The 18191-nt window shown below is 41.2% G+C and overlaps 1 protein-coding gene across 1 annotated transcript in view; it reads left to right on the forward strand.

The window, feature by feature from the left end:
* Positions 1-18191, forward strand: part of EMCN (endomucin) — a 57206-nt gene that overhangs the window by 27457 nt on the left and 11558 nt on the right. The window contains exons 5-10 of the mRNA XM_074903998.1: positions 255-377; positions 6817-6849; positions 10967-11032; positions 12611-12706; positions 14440-14464; positions 15470-15531. Coding sequence (XP_074760099.1) covers positions 255-377; positions 6817-6849; positions 10967-11032; positions 12611-12706; positions 14440-14464; positions 15470-15531 — 405 coding nt within the window. The remainder of the gene's footprint in view (positions 1-254; positions 378-6816; positions 6850-10966; positions 11033-12610; positions 12707-14439; positions 14465-15469; positions 15532-18191) is intronic.

The raw sequence follows: 18191 nt of genomic DNA on the forward strand, positions 1-18191 counted from the left end.
CTCTAGGATGTCTTCTGGCACAGATGTGAGGCTGTTTCTGATGCTAGGATGTGCTTTAAAGATGCCTCAACTATGCTGGTAGTAACAACTCCATAGGGACGGTTCATGGCTTGATAAGCAGTTACCAGAACCTTTAGTGCTTTCTGACCTTAAGTCTTTGCTATGATGGTGGCGTGTTTTTCTGAGGGAAGATTCGGGATCTAAAACAATGCTTATACAGGTGTATCTTACCTGAACATCTGTCTCATTTTCAGCTACACAAACAAGTGGAACACAATTGGCCCAAAATGAGAGTTTGGATGTTTCATCTACTAAGGGATGGTCTTTTTCTTCTACAGTCTTTCTACAAAAAACCACTTCTGATCCTGGAACCTCAGGTAAGTCTTGAAAACATATGCTATATTTTCCTATATGAACAGGCAAAAAGATGCAAATAATTTTGGATCTTTTCATTTGTTGTGCATTGTCCTGGAATGAGGGCCACCTCCTTATTCATGCAGGGTATACTGTGTCCATGTCATCTGGCTATGAAGTTATGATGAGTGACGGATGATCTTCAAAACATTCAGTTGGGATAGTCAATGTCATTACAGGAGGATATAAATTACAAAAGATAATAGCAATCTTTACATATGCTGTATGTGGTCATTGTGTAGCTTTGACTGCCAGAGCAGGTCATCAAGATAAATTCTCTGGCTCCAAAGCAAAGGAGACAAAGGAGAAAACAGCTATAATTTTTACAATTGATGATAAATCTGGAGGGCAAGTTAATGCATATTACCAATTAAAAGACATTGTTCAAAGTACAACATGGTCACATGCAAGGTCAAAAAGATATTAATTCTTCCCAACTTCAGTCTAGTTTTCTTGTTTTTCTGGGTATGTTTTGGTGTATTTATCCACTAAGGGACACCGTGGGAAATGTAGATGCCAGGTCATATGAATGATCATTTATTATGTTTCTAGCTGGCTTAACTTTCCTCGGTTTTGAAGAACTACTTATTCAGGTTTTCTTTAAGGTCTCTTAAGCCTTCACTTCATTCAGTATTTACTTTCAGCTACACATGTGTAAATCCAATAAGGACACTGACTTTGTTTGCATATCCCAATTATTATTAATGTTTAACATCCCTCAAAGGATACAAGACTCTTTACAACCTCTGGATAGTGTTTGTGGGAGATAAGCATGCACATGTACTGTGATTTTTGCTCATAGGATTGGATATAAAAGTGGAATAATACATGCTCTGTGTACACTGAAATACTTAGAAGCATGCAAAAAGATATAATAATAAACATTTTAAGGAAGTTGGGTTTTTTTCATTTTTTAATCCAAGGCCACTGATTTAGAGAGGATTCTTTGCAATTATTTCAATAAACCTATGCCCCATAATGCATATATTGTGAGCTGTAGTTACTTGATTATCCTGTTGGGGTTTGTGTCGTTTGGCAGACACGTGTGGTATGAAAACCTTACCATTAGTACACTGCAATAAAGCAGTAAATGACGATGTTTTTAATTAAAGGTTCTTTCACACAGGTAAATTCTCCAGGTTAAAATTAAATTGTAATATGTATCTGGCTATGGATCACATGACGTACCTATTACATTGTTTGTACAATTAGATTTTACATTTAAAATTTGCCCAGAAAGTTTTACAACCTTTCTTGGGACTGTTTGTGAAACTCATCATCTTACTCAGCTCAGTGTGCTGTAAAACCAATAAATCTTCTTGAGCTTGGGGACTACCCATGATTCCAGGACAATAATTGCCTGGCTGAGAAAGAAAGGCCCATCTATCCAGAGGGAGTCAGTCTAGGTGCTTGGCATCGCCAGTACTCTGAGTTCCCATAAAACTGCCATTTCAAAATCACTTTCTCCTGCACCAGGATTTTTGTGCTTGCACCTTTCCTGTCTCTTCACAGCACCAGCTCCTCACTTCTTTCTTGCAGCTTAAATATGCAAGAAATCCCATTAGTCACCCTGATGAGTTAGGTAGCTTATACCAAATGGGTGCACCTTTAGACCATACTTGCTCCCTTATTCTCTGTATATGTTAAAGACCTCAGGAAAAAAATGGTTTTGTTCCCTCTATACAGATTTCTTCTCCTATGTGCAATTGCTCGGGGCCAAGGAAAGCCATATGCTGCACCCTAATAACTTTTAAAACAATACAAGTGTGAAGCCAGTTGTTTCATTCTGTACTGAGACTAGAAGAAATGCTGACTCTCTCACTGCCATTAGATTATTTCTTACTAGTTCTTTGAAATTTCACATTCAGGGGCTTATGTAGGGGCTGGATACCTTTTGTTCACCAGAACAGAGGCTGGCATGTGCAATGGGGCTGCCGCTGCAGACCATAGGGGATAGCAGATCTTGCAAGCTGAAGTCACACAAGCCACAGCTTCTGCGTGGGAGCTCAGGGGAAGACAAATTAATGTGAAATTGATCCAAAACAGAATGTTTCTATTTGGTATGCTTAACCAAATAATTCAGCTGGCTAACCTCAATGCAAAGAATATATTTAGTTTTGAGACCATATTCCATTTTTAAAAAAATGCCATTTTGGTGAAAATTTCCTTTCTTGCTGCAGAAAAAGAAAAAGGCACATTTTGAAGAGAGATTTCCAGTCAGCCATATCAAAAGATCAGGGTGTGGGAGGAGTGCCACAGAGAGCTGGAGAGAAGCTGAAATGAGTGGGGGAGCCTAGGAAAGAACTTGGAGAAACATCAGAGAACAGTATTGCTGTATTAAATAAGATTGAAACCACCAGCCACAGAGGAGGGGTTGCGTAGTGCTCACCCAGGCTAGAGAAGGCAAGAGGGACTGTTCTTAGCAAAGAGAGCAACCTGCATGCGTGCCATTGACACACTTCTTTAACTTTGGCTGTCATATATAATATAATTCCTACTCATTCTCCACCTCCACAGAGGATTGCTTGCTAATATTTAATTTTCTCCTTTTGTTTAATTAATGAAAAATTGGAGATTTAATGGATCAGTCAGAGTCTAAATACATCTGAGAAACTGCAGGTATTGTAGCTTTTTATTCTGTGACCTAAACAACAAAAAATTCGTAAAGCAGTATGAGCTTAAGTTCACCCAGCAGGGTGGTAAGATCAAATGATCTATTATAATAAACTGTCAGATGAATCAACCTGCTGCATCTATTGATATCTTTATTGCACTCCTCCAATTATAAATCCTACTCACTTGATTCACAGGAGGCATCTCCCTAAGAAAAATCTTATGAGTAAGACAAGGAGGGTTTGACTGTTTCTGTACACAAACTGCGTAGGAACTTTGGATAGTGATATTAGGTAAAAATTACCCACCATATCTTCAGCTTCTTCACAAAGAGAGACACAAAAATCAAAGTGCCTGGGAGATGGAGAATATAGCAAAGCCTCCTTAACACAATTACAGTTCTATAGCATGGTCAGGGCAAGGAGAGATTTTTAAAGTTCTTAATTTTGCTTTGATTTATATTGTGGTATCTCCTCTGAGTAATCAGCCAAATTTATTCATTTGTTTTGCCAGTGAACACAGTTTCATGTGGCTGCCCTCCAAAAAACAGAAGCAGCGAACTGCAGGGTATCCAGGCTGCTTGGGTAGCGGTCGTTGGAGAACAGAGTGGGGAGAGGTTAGTTATTGGTCTCTTTCTCCATCTGTCAAGCTTCTAATCAGGACTGAACTTACTCAGGCAGGTATTTTCAAATCAAACCATGTGCCAGATTTTTTTATCCTTGCCCTTCTTACTGCACAACGAGGACTCAGCACAGCCAGTGTTGCACACCTCACTTTTCATGATGAACCTGGAAATCTTCCCAGATTATTTATGCAGAGCATCTGCCCCCTAACTCACAGCCCCGAAGGATGTGATTGAACAGGCAGCTAGAACATCTACGGTAACGATGTTAGCCAGTGAAATGCTGCTTTTCCTGCTGTCCTTCTCTTTCTGTAGAACAGCAGCATGTGACCCCACCACCAAAAAGGGCACTGCACGGTTATTTAGAAAATGCAAACTGAAAGCACCTGCTGAACTGCTCCAGTAAGCACAGCTTTGTTTGTGTGACAGGGCTGAACAATCTCTGAACAGAGGGTGAGCTGGTGCCTTACCTGCATACTGGAGACAGGGGGAGAGAGAAGGGTGTGAGATTTTCCTATTTAATTTTTCATGCTCTAGCAGAATTTGGGTGAAAAATCTTCGGAAAAGGTGTTTATAGTTCTATTGTGTGTAGATGTGTGCAGTGTTTAAAAAATAACACGCTCAGGAGGCTCCTGCAGTCCTTGAAGGAAGGGCAGGGGCTGCTGTCATGTTTCCTGCCTGGGATCATTTCTGCTGTCTCAGTTTATTGAAGTGGCAGGATCTGGCCAGGACAGCAGCATGGCTTTTGGTTGTGCCTTCAGGTACTGAACCACAGGTCACCTGACCCTTCCTGTTCACAGAGCCTAATGTCACCTGCACACAGCTTTGACAAACCTCAAGTCTTTGGGGTGAACTTGGATATCAGTCTCTGGCTTGACATGATTTTTCTATGTATTTATTTTCTCTAATTTGAGCCAAGATGGTTCACTTTGTTTGCAGGAGTTAAGGGAAACTGTATAAATATCTATACTCTTGAGGGGAGTTTCTTAGGAAGGCTCAACTCTCCTCAGGCTTGGGAGACAAGATCTGATGTTTCATAGAGAAGTGACCTATTTTTAAGACTTGACAAGGTCTTCTGCCTTTCTCCAAGAATATGCACACACAGGACCTTACAGTTAGATTGTTCAACCATTGCTGTGTGATCACATGTTTTTTTTCCCATGGGATCCCACTCCTTATAGGCTGAAGGAAAGGCAGTATTTGGGTAACAAGCCATCATATCTTATTTGGATGTTTCCTTAATGCTGGATATGTGTCCTGCTGCGTTCTGTGCTGTGTATCGTTCTAAACCTCCTTTGACATGTGAGTTACTAGCTTTCCAAAAGCTTTTCCTTGTCTCTTGTTGTTAATGTTGCCCAAACATGCTATAAACATTGCCTAATGAATCATCACAGAGATGCTCTCTGAGCAAGGTGACATTGCTTTTTGCAGATGGATTGCTGAGATGATTAAAAGCTTAGGAAAAAAGTCTTCTCCGGATCCTAGGAAGTCAGGGTGAGATAACTGTATACCTTCAGAGTACTTAGCATTACTAATACTTAGTATGTTCAAGAAGAGCTCTTACTGCTGACTTTTTAAGTACTTGACTTTTCAACCTAAGCATGCTTTTCAAGCACGTTTGTGATTAAAATGAAGTTAAACCTCTGTCACATATATAATTTCAAAAGTGGTTATTTGCACCCCAACGGCTCAAGTGATCCATGTTTTAAATTGGGTGTAGAGAGGAGAAAAGAGACCAGCCATTCTTGTTTTCAAAGTGTACATTCACAGCAGTAGAATAATGTGCTTCACTTGTGTTACAGCTCTGGTGGTAGGAGCTGTCTTTGTGCAAAACATCAGTCCACAGCACAGAAAGTGCAGCAATGATGTAAGAATGGATTTGTAGAATGGATTTGTACTCCCTGGGGACCCTGTCTGGAGGAGGAGCATTGCAACTCCCAGGCATTCAGGGCAGAAGTTCAGTGCCTGCCTGGAGTTACAGCTGCATCCATGCTGCTCCCTCAGTGGTCTCCCAGCCTGGCACAGCTGGGGACACGGAGGACGTGCTGATGGTTCACATCCTTCTGGGACAGGATCAGATGTATCACGTCCCCCACAGATGCTGTGGCAGCATTGAACCCTGAAGAGACCCAATAGGGGAGCTTTTATGGCACCTTCCAACCTGGAGGAAGGTGACCAAACACTGTGATTTATACCTCAAAATAATGAGTGGCTGCTGAGGATATATAGTGCCTGAGGGATTTTTTTCCACAGTAATCCAGTGTGAGAGGCCTCACCAGGAGGGCAAAGTGCCAGTAACTCATCCCTGGCAAGAGACAGTCTGTCTTGTACAAACAGATAAATGTTTTGCTGCCAGTTCACGCAGGTGGATATTCTCAAAGACACGGATGAGTTAGGTGCCTGGCTCTCTTTGACTTTAGAGTGATCGCAGAAGGGATTTAATGCAACATAATAAAAATCACTGTGGGAGCAGTGGTTGTCTGTGGCTAGCCTCCAAATGTGAAGTATTCACAGTCTCTTTAATTTCCAAGCCTGCTGCAGTCTAGACGCACCAAAGCAGCAGCATACTAACAAAAAGCTAACAAAAAGTTAGTGTTCTGCACTAGAAACTTGTGAAGTGGCTGCGGGAGGCTGACAGTAGCGGGCCAGTAAGCATTGTGCACAGTGCTCTGCAAGGTCCATTTCTTCTTCATTACCAGTGCTTCTTACCCCTGCTGCTCCGCAGTCTGCTAGCCAAAGGCACCAAGATAATTAATGAAGATTCATTTTTAAAGGGTTTTGTGACACTTGAAAACATGTCTCAATTAGGCATTGAGTTTCTTTTATTAAAACACTTATTTGTCGGTTAAATGCCAGCTATTCAATCCCAGGCATTTATTTGGTTTTGGCAAGAGGAATTTTTAGGAATGTATCAATTCAGGATTTTCTTCTCTTGAGCAGAATAACAACCTAGTATGGGCTGGTCTTTGGATTCTGTTTCCATCTGCAAGGGATGTCTGCAGACTTTCACAGCTCAGACTTTCTGGGCTTGGAAACAGTGTCAGCATGTCAGTTCTGGGGCAGCATTTCTTGTGGGGTTACTGAGTACGTTGCTAGTTTGTATGATGTGCAGACTCTGGATATCTGAAATAGATACTAACAAACCCATTTCATTTGTTTTATTGCAGGCCTTCACGTGAGATCCCCAACAGAATCAACAAGTAAGAGCAATGGAAGAGCGCTCTATGCACTCATGAAAAGGGGTGGGGTGGGGTGGGAGGAGGGCAACTTCAGGGAACAAGGAGGCTCTGGGGAAAGAATGAACCTGAAGTGTAGTACAGAGAAGCAGAGGAGAGATGCTCAACTGTAGCAATGAGTAACTTTGCTGTGATTTCAGCTGAATGCTGTGTTGGACTAGCAGATACTGAAAAGAAAACAGGGTGGGAGCACAAAAATTTCAGGCCGGGTGAGTTGTGTGATGCAATGGGAAACTGATATAAATAGAGTGTTTACCATGGAGTTTTTTCTTGTCAGTGGCTCTCATTCCTTGATCTGTGGTTAGAAGCAGCAGGTCCCAGAGTAAGGCAAGAGTTTCCTGTGTAGGGAAGGTGTATTGTCCTATTTTTCTTTCTCTGGGCTTGTCAGGAAACAGTCTCTTCTGTACAGGTCCCTGCAGTTCTTGCTGCTGCTGCCAGCAAAAGCTTGTCCCTCCTGTTACCATGATGGATGTATAACTCCAATGAATTGTTGTTGTGATCCCAGATCATCATTCCATAGCTGGAAAATATCTTCCATATTGACTTTCCAGATCCAGAGAAAGTAGACAGGATGGTCTGGCTTGTGAGACTCTTTAATGAATGAAGTGAGTTACTGTGTTAAAGGTTTTAATACCTTAATCCATTTTATTCATTCAGTAGTGCTACTTTTTAGTTATTGTATTTATTATTGATGGTCTCAAGTAGTTAAAATGCTAACCTATGGATTTTTCTTTCCTGCATTATTCACCTCTTGTCATTTAACAGAGAACTAGGAAAATAACCAATGGATTCAAATCCTCATTTTTTCTCCTGAGGCAATGCTGCACAAATGCAAGGATATACATTCATGTTTTTCGTGTAATTTGTTTCTGTTGACATTTTCAGTCAGTATCCAGGATAGCTCATTGCTGGGATAATTGCCTGCTTGCCCTGTATATCATGTAGTGGATCAGGTAAGGTAGCAAAAGGGCAGTAGTATTTCTCTGGGAAATCTAAAGCAGTCACATGGAATTACAAATGCATAAGAATTATTTCAGTCACTTGATGATGGCTCACAGTTTTCATCCTTATATTATCACCCCCCAGCAGACAGGCACCATGGGAGAGAGAACTTCTGCTTTAAAGAAACATAGTGATTTTTCAGAGATAAGGGACTTGGACAATGATTATTTCCTAAAGTATAGCATCAGAATGTCTCAGCTGTGGCTGCATTGTTTAGGCACCACACAAGCATATAGTAAGTGATCATTTTTCCCCAGGAGTTTTCAGTCTCTGGCCAGACAAATGAAAGGTGGGGAAGGGGGAGTGGTGGAAGAAGGAAAGAAAACAGAGAAGCTAAACAATCTGCCCAAAATTCACACAGCTACACAACAGTAGAACAAAAATGAAAACACAGCACTCTCAAATCTTTCCTTTTCCACTACCAGTCAATCCACATAAATTTTTACGTAGGACCATGTGGCTCCTAGTTACCTGGAAAATCTCATGTTTGCATATCCGGCAAACCTGTGGAGAAACTGGCACCTGGCAGTTCTCTGCTTTGCTCCTCTTGCATCAGGAGACAATATACTCCTACGTATCTGAACAGACTAGGATGTTGTGAAAATGGGAATATGGGCAATAGTGGAGAAAAAATAATCGTCAGAACATTTCTCAATAGTGGGCCTGAGTTTAAAATCAGTGCAGCAAGGAAGAGGGAGTCCTACATGGTTGGGACAAACAAACCTTGTTTGTTACTCTAATTCAGCAGACTAGAATTACAAGTACTGCCTATACAAAAGCTTTTGTAAAAATAGGGACATGTCACTTGGAGACTTAGCAGAACAAAATTGTATTCTAGCCCTCAAAATGGCCCTGGGAAGTTGGTTTTAATGACTCATTTAATTTCATAGCTTCCACCCATGAATTTGAGCCCTCTTCTCTTCTTTAGAAGAGGGACTGTGCACCCCTACAGGTGTGGGGTATGAGTGGGTACCTGAGCAGTGGATCAGAGCCTGCAACAAAACCTCAGTGGCTGCTACCATGTTCTTGCTACTTATATATGGAGCTATAGTCACTACAAGAACCCCTACTTGAGAGACCACCTTCCCCAGGCACGTTGGTTTGAGAGCCATTTCTGTCATTTAAATGAGTAATGGAAATGCTCAGCCTTGCATTACATTTGTCCAGTTGGTCAGCTTTTTCAATCGCAGTAAGCACATGTTTACTCAAGCCTCCGTCCAACACAGAATAAAACCCTGTGTGCTCTATAATGTATCTAGGGAGGCACCAATGCTTGCTTTTTCTTTTTTTTTTTTTTTTTTTTCTTTTTTTTTTTCTTTTTTTTTTTTTTCTCTCAGAGTTCAGTGATTGTTTTTCCACAGACTGTATAAAACAAGGTAATAAAAATTTTGGGTTGTTGACACCTGACTCAAATGCAGATTAGCACTTTCATGTGAAAATGCATTCACAGAATCATTCAGGTTGGAAAAGACCCTTGGGATCCTCCAGTCTGACCATCAGGCCTAGTCTACAAAGTTCTGCCCTACACCATATCCCCCAACATCTCATCTAAACCACCCTTAAACACATCCAGGGGTGGTGACTCCACCACCTCCCTGGGCAGCCTATTCCACTGTCTGACTACTCTTTCTGTGAAACATTTTTTCCTATTGTCCAGTCTAAAGCTCCCCTGTTGCAGTTTAAAGCCATTCCCTCTTGTTCTGTCACTAATTACCTGTGAGAAGAGACCAGCACCAACCTCTCTACAATGTCCTTTCAGGTAGCTGTAGAGAGTGATGAGGTCTCCCCTTCGCCTTCTCCTCCTCAAACTAAACACTCCCATCTCCTTCAGTCTCTCCTCACAGGATTTATTCTCCAGACCCTTCACCAGCTTCGTTGCCCTCCTCTGCTCTCGCTCCAGCACCTCGATATCTCTCTCGTATTGAGGTGCCCAAACTGGACACAATACTCCAGGTGTGGTCTCACCAGTGCAGAGTACAGGGGCACTATCACCTCCCTACTTCTGCTGGTCACACTATTTCTAATACAAGCCAGGATGCCGTTGGCTTTCTTGGCCACCTGGACACGCTGCTGGCTCATGTTCAGCTGCTTTTCTATTAGAACCCCCAGATCCTTTTCTTCCAGCCACTCTCCAGCCACACCTCCCCAAGCCTGTAGCCATGCCTGGGGTTGTTGTGGCCCAAGTGCAGGACCTGGCACTTGGCCTTGTTGAAGCTCATCCCGTTAACGTTGGCCCACCGATCCAATCTATCCAAGTCTCTCTGCAGAGCCTCCCTGTCCTCATGCAGATCGACACTCCTGCTTAACTTGGTGTCATCTGTGAACTTACTGACGATACACTCTACGTCCTTATCAATATCATAAATAAAGATGTTGAATAGAAATGGTCCCAACACTGAGCCCTGAGGAACACCACTTGTTACCGGCTGCCAGCTAGATTTAGCTTCATTGACCACCACTCTCTGGGACTGTCCATCCAGCCAGTGCTTGATCCAGCAAACCGTACACTCATTCCTTTAAACCCTGCCCTAAAAAATGCCCCAGAGGTTCCCAACAGTCATTGCTTCCCCAAATGTGGCAGAGAGAGTACACACATCACTTTATAACACTCAGTTCTCAAGAACATTGTTAGCTACTAATATTGCACTTTGGACTTCATCTGCTATTAGTTCTTTTAATTAGCAGTTAAATATTTTGGTGTTTCTTCTTTTGGAGGCAGGTCTGATTTTCACTCTCTTGTTTGTTTGCTTGTTAAGAGTTCTCTTCTAATGTTGAACAGTACCTTAACCTTCTACAAGTGAAAAAGTTTGTTTCTCATAACCTAAGTGGACAAGCAGATGATCCTAGGGAAGGCTGCAAAGTGTGTATTTCTTTTAGGCGATGCTAGATCAACTTTTCCACCCCTCTTGACAAGGTATCCATGTATCATCGAGAGCTATAGCTGTGGGCACCAAACAGCTCCAGAACTGGGGACACGAAAGTTGTTTTGGGATGGTAATTTTTCAGGTGGAGTTGTCTGGGAACTTCTGGCATTACATGTTAACCTGAAAGGCAATATTATTTTTTTTTGCAAATCTAGTTTCTGACAGTCCTGGAAGCGATTCTGGAAAGAAGAAGATGACAGGGATTGATATCCATTATTCTAGTGAGTGTTCCTACTTTATTGTCCAGCTTTTGAGTTTCAGTCAATCAGTTTGGCTTTCAATGAGTGATTGGAGTAGCAGAGAAATGAAACTGGCAGTTTTATTTCTAGCCTTACCAGATGTAGACCCTATTACAAACCCAATTTGACTGCCTGTTATAAAACTCCACTCAAAGGGAATCAGAACTTAACAAGTTGACACCACTCTCATTGGAGAGCAGCACAATTATTCCCAAGGACTGATTCCTGATTCAAAGTGATAAAACAAACAAACAAACAGAAAAAGTGAACTGAGTTATTCCCTGTGAGAGAAGACACAAAGAAACATATTAAAATGTTGTTCATATATTGTTATGAGTACATATTATATGAATATATTGTTCGCATTGTCATGGGAGAGAAGGACTAGGATGGAATCTTCTGCAGACTCTTCAAGCACGATATTTTCATGATGCATGTTACTTAATCTTTCAATATTATGTATCTCTAGGGCAAGAGTGGTGCTACAGATCTGCTATTTCCTACCCAAAGTACTGGTTTAGCAAAATATGTTTGATGTTTCTCCACTTAAGCTTGTTTCCAGGTTCTCCCTCTAGTTCCACAGATGCACACACACACATCTATATGAATATTAAATATTCATTGCATCAAGAGCCATTGAAGATGCTATTTCTAAATATTGAACGGGTATGATGGCTGATGCTTTGGAAGGCTGTGGGAATGCAGCCGCAGCCTCCCCAACACAGGGCTCAGGCCAGCAGGCAAGACAGCGCCTGCTAAATTTGAATGTGGTCGATGGCTGCCAGAAAAAAGATAAATGAGGAGAAGCTGGGCTTATATATTTCCCTGGGAAAGCTTCTTTTTGTTACATAATTCTTTCCTTTTTGCTTCTTGGCTGGGAAACACCTGTCAGGAAATGGCAGATGGTGGGAAATAATAAAAGGAAAGAAATGTCCTCATTTAAAAAGGAGATCTTGTATTTTCTATCCCTGGTTGTAAGTGCTGTGGGGAATGTTACTGAATTATGTAACTCCTTGGTGTCTTTCTGGGTGTACAATGTTAAAAGAGAAATAATCGCATCAGTTGCTGAATTTGGGTGTACAATGTTAAAAGAGAAATAATCGCATCAGTTGCTGAATTTCAGATGAGTCTTATTTTCAAAAAAGAGGAAAAAATAAGTTGCATGTATCAAAACTTTATTCCCAAAACACGATTGTTGCAAAACCTTTGGGAGCTGTCAACACTGGGGTGAATTGTAAATGTTTTGGTTGAGATTATGGTTCTTTCAGTGGGGCAGGTGCTAAAACCTCACTCTCCTACAGAAAAAATGAGTGAAACCCGATCCACAGGGCAGCACGAGTGTCAGGGTAGGACCAAGGGTGGGAGAAGGAAGGTGCCGAAATCCTCCATCCACAAAGGAGGCTCAGTGGGTGAGGCAGGTTACCCTGCTCCAGAGAAATCCATAACATTTGGTGAAGTGGAGCTAGAGGTGCCTCTTGCCTTTGTGCATGCAAGTGCCTGTACAGGGAGACAACGAAAGCCAGGCTCAGCAGACAAAATTATATTCTCTCTCTTTTGCAGGTGTTATCTTGCCAGTTGTCATCAGCTTGATAGTCATTACCCTCTCTGTCTTCTCACTGGTAGCTTTGTACAGAATATGCCAGAAGAAAACTCCAGGTATTTGGTTTGCTTTCTCTGAGGGGGTAAAAAGATCAATAAGTTTTTTTATTATTCAAAGATCTCTAGGGTCTTTTCAGATTACCTTAACCATAGCTGTTGCAGTAGTCTGATAGGAAAGCTTCACATATTTCAAAGTATTTTGCCTAAAGTGAGAAAGTAACACTTCATTTTCAAAATCAGTAGGAAAAACAGAGGGAGCAAAAATGTCTCTGATTTTTGGAGAATATATAATGCTGTAAAGCTTTTTGTTCATGCAGCTACAAAGAGCTAACAAACAGCTGTGCTAACACAATCAGTCAATCAGGTAGAAAAAGACAGTGAAAACTAAGTTTGGAGATATTGTTTAACAAAATAACTATTTATTTTATTTCTGTTCTAGATGCAGGCAAAGAAATACAACATTTTCTTTCAGGATATACCTCATACATACATACATACATATGTACATACACACACATTTACATAATATATAATTTTCCAGTTATAGTATAATGTACACAGGAGCAAAACCTCTGAGCAAACGGTATTTTCAGAAACAGTCATTTTGACAGAGCAGCTAAAGCCAGTAGCTGTTTCACTGCAGTCCATGAAATACTTTAGATAACAGGGTATAATTCCATTAAATTCCATTTGCCAAATATTTCAAAGAGTTGCCTGAGTGGGCCACAGGCAAGTGCAATTCTCCATTAAATGAAAACCCAGATCTGAATCCAGACTGTGGTTTTTCTCTCCCTGTGAGCTGGCATGAGTTAGGAGACCTGTACAGAGCTTCAACTGTGAAGTCACCGGGCCTTGGAAATATTAAATTACAACAGGGTGTTGAAGCTGTAAACCCAGGCAAACAGTGTGTCGCAACCAATTTAGCCAATGATATGGAAAACCATTCCCAGATAAACAGAGGAAGGTGTGATTCTTGCTTAGGAAATTACTGAATATTTGGAGTCAGGAGATAAAGATATGAGGTGAAGAACACTTCCTTGCCAGCCCCCCCACCATGCACAAGTGCCAGCAGGCACCATACTAGCAAATTCACTTGGAAGCTAGAGTAGATGGGTATCTGTGGTGCTTTCTGTAGGATTTGCCCAGGGCCATTCAGTGTGCTTCCCCTGTGGATGGAGAGCTCTGCGCTCAGTGCCATGGGGATAGAATTAGCTCGATGACTCTGATGTAACCCTCTGGCCCCATCCATCTGCCCACACTTGCACATAAGAATAAAATACATTTGGTATATGATTCATTTTGGGGAGAAGCCTGTCCTCGTCAAAGGAGATGAGAGGCTGTGTTCTCAGATGTTGTGCCAGGGTAAGCCAAGCCCCCCAGAGCGTACAGCCTGGCAGCTTGTTCCCTCACTCCCCTCACTCTCTCTTTTAGCTCAGTGGTTATGTACCCAAGAACTGTTGCATGCTCGCCTCCTCTGTGCCAGCTACCTGGGGATTTGGGAGCTGCAGGGAAAAAAGTGCTTCCGCTGTCCTTTTGCACAAGTCACATATCATTCCCCCTAGTTTCCAGAAGTGTTGGTTTGAGAAATATCGGTTCACTTTCATAGATGACATGGTTGTCTTTTGGGAAGATGAACTAGGAAAGTAGCAATTACTATTCAAGCTGGTTGATTGTGCTAATGTACTTAATGTAATACTGATTTCTGCTAGCAACCACAATAGTTATGTCTAAATGTTTACTTAAGTGAGTTTCAGCAGTCAAAATGATACTAACTTTGTTCCTTCTTCCAGAGAGACAAGAGAACGGCACTGAACAGTAGGTTGAATCCTGTGTTTTCATTGCTTTCTGATCTATCATGGGGCACTTGTGAATGCAGCAGATCCTGCATGATATTTTCTTTGATCTTTCTCTGTTTAAACATAATAAGCCATTGCCACCCCAAAGAGAAATATCACATTGAAAGTGACGCACTTGCAGTTATTGCACACTTATACGTATGCTATTTCAGCATGGATAGAAGCTGTTCCAGCATGCAGAGAAATGTGATGGCTCTCAACTGTTTTGCAGGGCCCATTCTTTTTTCTCTTTTATTCAATTTTTGTCTCACTGATTTTTTTCTTCCCCCTATCCTTTCCCATCCCCCTTCTTTTGTTCATGTTTTCTCTCTTTTTAATTTTCTTCATTCAGGATTCTTTTTCTTTTTCTTGTGTCCCCCATTATTTCATGTTCCTCTGTCCCATCTTCTCTTCACTAGGCCATTTGCAGAGGGTCAGTTAAAACAGTATTGGCATAAGGAGTTTGAGGAGAGTGAGACTGAGAAAGATCTATTAGAAGATATATACTAGAGGCCATTGAGTCTGGCTGTGACCTCTGCTTTGTTTGGCAAAAGCACATTTGGACTGCTGATTTACTTGCTAGCCCTGACTCCCTGGACATCTGAAGTGGTCCTTCGTGCAATTCAACATGGCTAAAAGCCTTGTATTGACAGAGAAAGCAGGTTATCCCGCTCCAGAGAAATCAGTAACATTTGGTGACTCCCTCTTTTCCCATAGATGTACTTCTTCTGTGGAGCACTAGATTGAACCTGGAGTCATGCAACTTGATCTATTACATATTTTAAGAGAAAGGTGTTTTCAGACACATTGGTATATGGTGTTTTCCACTACCAAGGCATGATCATGATCCCATGCAAAGTCCTTTTGAAGCTACCAGTGTAGACTGACATAGGTGCTGCCTCCTCTGGATCATAATTGTATAGTTTTGTTTGGCTGATCAACAAGCATACCTACCATCTGCTCAAATGTTTTCTGACTTCAACAGGGCCCAGTCAGATAAAGAAGGAGTCAAACTTCTTTCTGTGAAGACAACTTCTTCTGAGACTGGTGAGTGTTTCCCCTGTGTGTATCAAAGAATTATAGAATCATTTATGTTGGAAAACACTTTTAAGATCTTCAAGTCCAACCATTAACCTAACACTGCCAAGTCCACCACTAAACCATGTCCCTATGTGCCACATCTACATGTCTTTTCATTACCTCTAGGGGTGGTGACTCAGCCACTTCCCTGGGCAGCCTGTTCCAATGCTTGACAACCCTTTCAGTGAATAAATTTTTCCTAAGATCCAGTCTAAACCTGCCCTGGTGCAACTTGAGGTCATTTCCTCTTGTTCTACCACTTGTTACTTGGGAGAAGAGACCTAGTGCCTAGGGCATGCTTTCTCAGACCGTTTGGCATTATACATATTTTCATTATGTTCAAATCACAGCTCTTACTGTCCTCGATTGCTGTTATAAATGCTTGAGACTTCTGTAGTTCTGACCCTGGGCCTTATCTGTCTTCTTCTCTGAGCCCAGTGAAGAGCAGTTTTGGAATGCCATTTCCTGTCAGGTCAAAGTCACTGCAAACAATTCCTCTACAGTACAAATCCCCAGGTTGGGAGCTTTAGAGCTGCAGCGCAGCTGCACTGTGTGTGGTATTGGTATTTGTGAGTGAGAAATATGACTGGTTTATGGAAAATAATTTTTTTTAATTCACTGATCATAACTGATCTACAACTAGGCATGTTCAGGAGTAACCATGATCATGATATTTATCAGCTATATCTGGCTATACAATGAAGTTTGAGGACTGGTAATATCCCAGGGGCTGAAATGTTTGGGAGTCAGTGCTGTATGTAAACAGGGCTCTGCTGGAGTTGGTGTCAGCACTGTTCAGTCAGCCCTGTACCCAGCCACCATTTGCATTCAAAATCCTACTCTTATCATGAATTCCTCTGTCCTGTGCTTCAACTGATCGAGTTTCTTACAAAATATGTGGTAATAAAACCTAAAGGAACAGGGGTTATAGATAACATGCACAAAAGAAAGCAAATTCTCATCAATATAAGAGATGGATGCAGTTGTACGTTCTGTAAGAAATAGAGTAGCACAAAATAAGACTGAGGCAGAATAAAATTCTGACTAATCTGATTCCCAGCTGTTCAACAAAAAAAAACCCAAAAATGAAACCTCTCATGGTGAAACTTCCCCCCTTCATCCATTGCAATTTGCTTCCTCAGCTGTGTAGGTCCCACCTTTGTTCTCGCTTCATCTGTAGGAGTCCTCCAGGAAAAAGGGCCTCTTACTTTATGCTTTTTTAGGTATTAAAAACCTTTTTTTTAAAGGTTTTTGGCCATCTGTTTCCCCTACTGACATTTCAGAGGTTGCCCAATAGCTGCTTTCCCTGAAGTCCTCTGGAACACAGCACTTGATTTGAACTATCCTCTACATGCTGGAGAGGCACAGTTTCCACTCTCTAACCTTCTCTGCAACTCCCAAAAGCTTTTGCACAATCCAGAAGACACAGGGCAGCTCTGGCAGTCCTTGCAACAAATCAGAACCGTGCAAGGTCCCTGCGACCTCGCTGATACAGAGCAGCATGATAGGAGGCTAGAGGGGGAGGAGAAGGCCCTGCTCCATTGCAGGACACATCATTCTGCCCCGCTGCTACTGACCAAATGCAAACTACGCTTTGGCACTTAAGTGACTGCACTTCAGAGCTCTGTGATTTGGGAACTATTACTTATTTTTTAGTATATGTCTTTGGGAGTAGACTTGCAGCTTTATTTTAAGGGGTTTGAAGTTGTGTGTATGCTTTCATATAAAATCATAGGGGTTTTTTTTGAAAGTTGAATTAAATCAGACACTGGAATTCATAGACATATTTTGATTGATTCTGTACTCATACTGGTTTCAGCAACAAAGTAACTTCATTGGCAGCAGCAGAATTATTTGTGTTTTACAGCAAGGTAAATGAAAAAAGACTCAGGCTCACTATTTGGCTTTTTTTTCCCAAAATGAGGTCTGGTGCCTGTTAATCCAGCTACTGGTTCACCAAGTATCTGAATATCTTCTATCCAGAGGATGCTTGATATTCTTTTTTTACTGAACTATGATGTATGCATACTATAATTGGAAGGTATGAGTCATAACCACTTAGAAGACAAGATTCTTGCCCTTTTCTCATTAATACAATTCATATTTAAACTATTACCATTTTCTCTTCAATTCTTATGTCTATATATGTTTCAAAAGTAAACATGCTTTCACAGAAATGGAAGGCCTGTTTTTCCCCAGGTTTTTAGAGACACTTTACTACTTAAATTAAAAGGAGTCTGAAAGAAGAACCTGTTTTCTTACAGAAATATTTGTCACTCATACAGGTATTTTTAAATGTGTTAGGATGCCTGCCCATTCAAATAAGATTTATTTGCTTTATTAAAAGCTCGGGCATAAAGGTAAGTCTTTCTTATAGTACAGATAGAAATTTAAGAAATGGCCAACTCATGGTCCCTCTTACAACTACCAAGAGCAATTGTACTGCTTAAAACTTCTTTGCATGTTTTCTTTTTCCTTCTTAGACACATAAAATCCAGCTCAGTTAGAAGGTGTATTCATTATCCAACCATTTAGAAAGCATATGTTGTAGCCACCTCTGATTGTACATATCAACAAAGCTACAAAAGGTTTTGACTAAAACTGAGAAGTTCTTAAGAGCAGCCTTA

This window comes from Athene noctua, chromosome 4 (genome assembly GCF_965140245.1).
Source record: "Athene noctua chromosome 4, bAthNoc1.hap1.1, whole genome shotgun sequence".
NCBI lineage: Eukaryota > Metazoa > Chordata > Aves > Strigiformes > Strigidae > Athene > Athene noctua.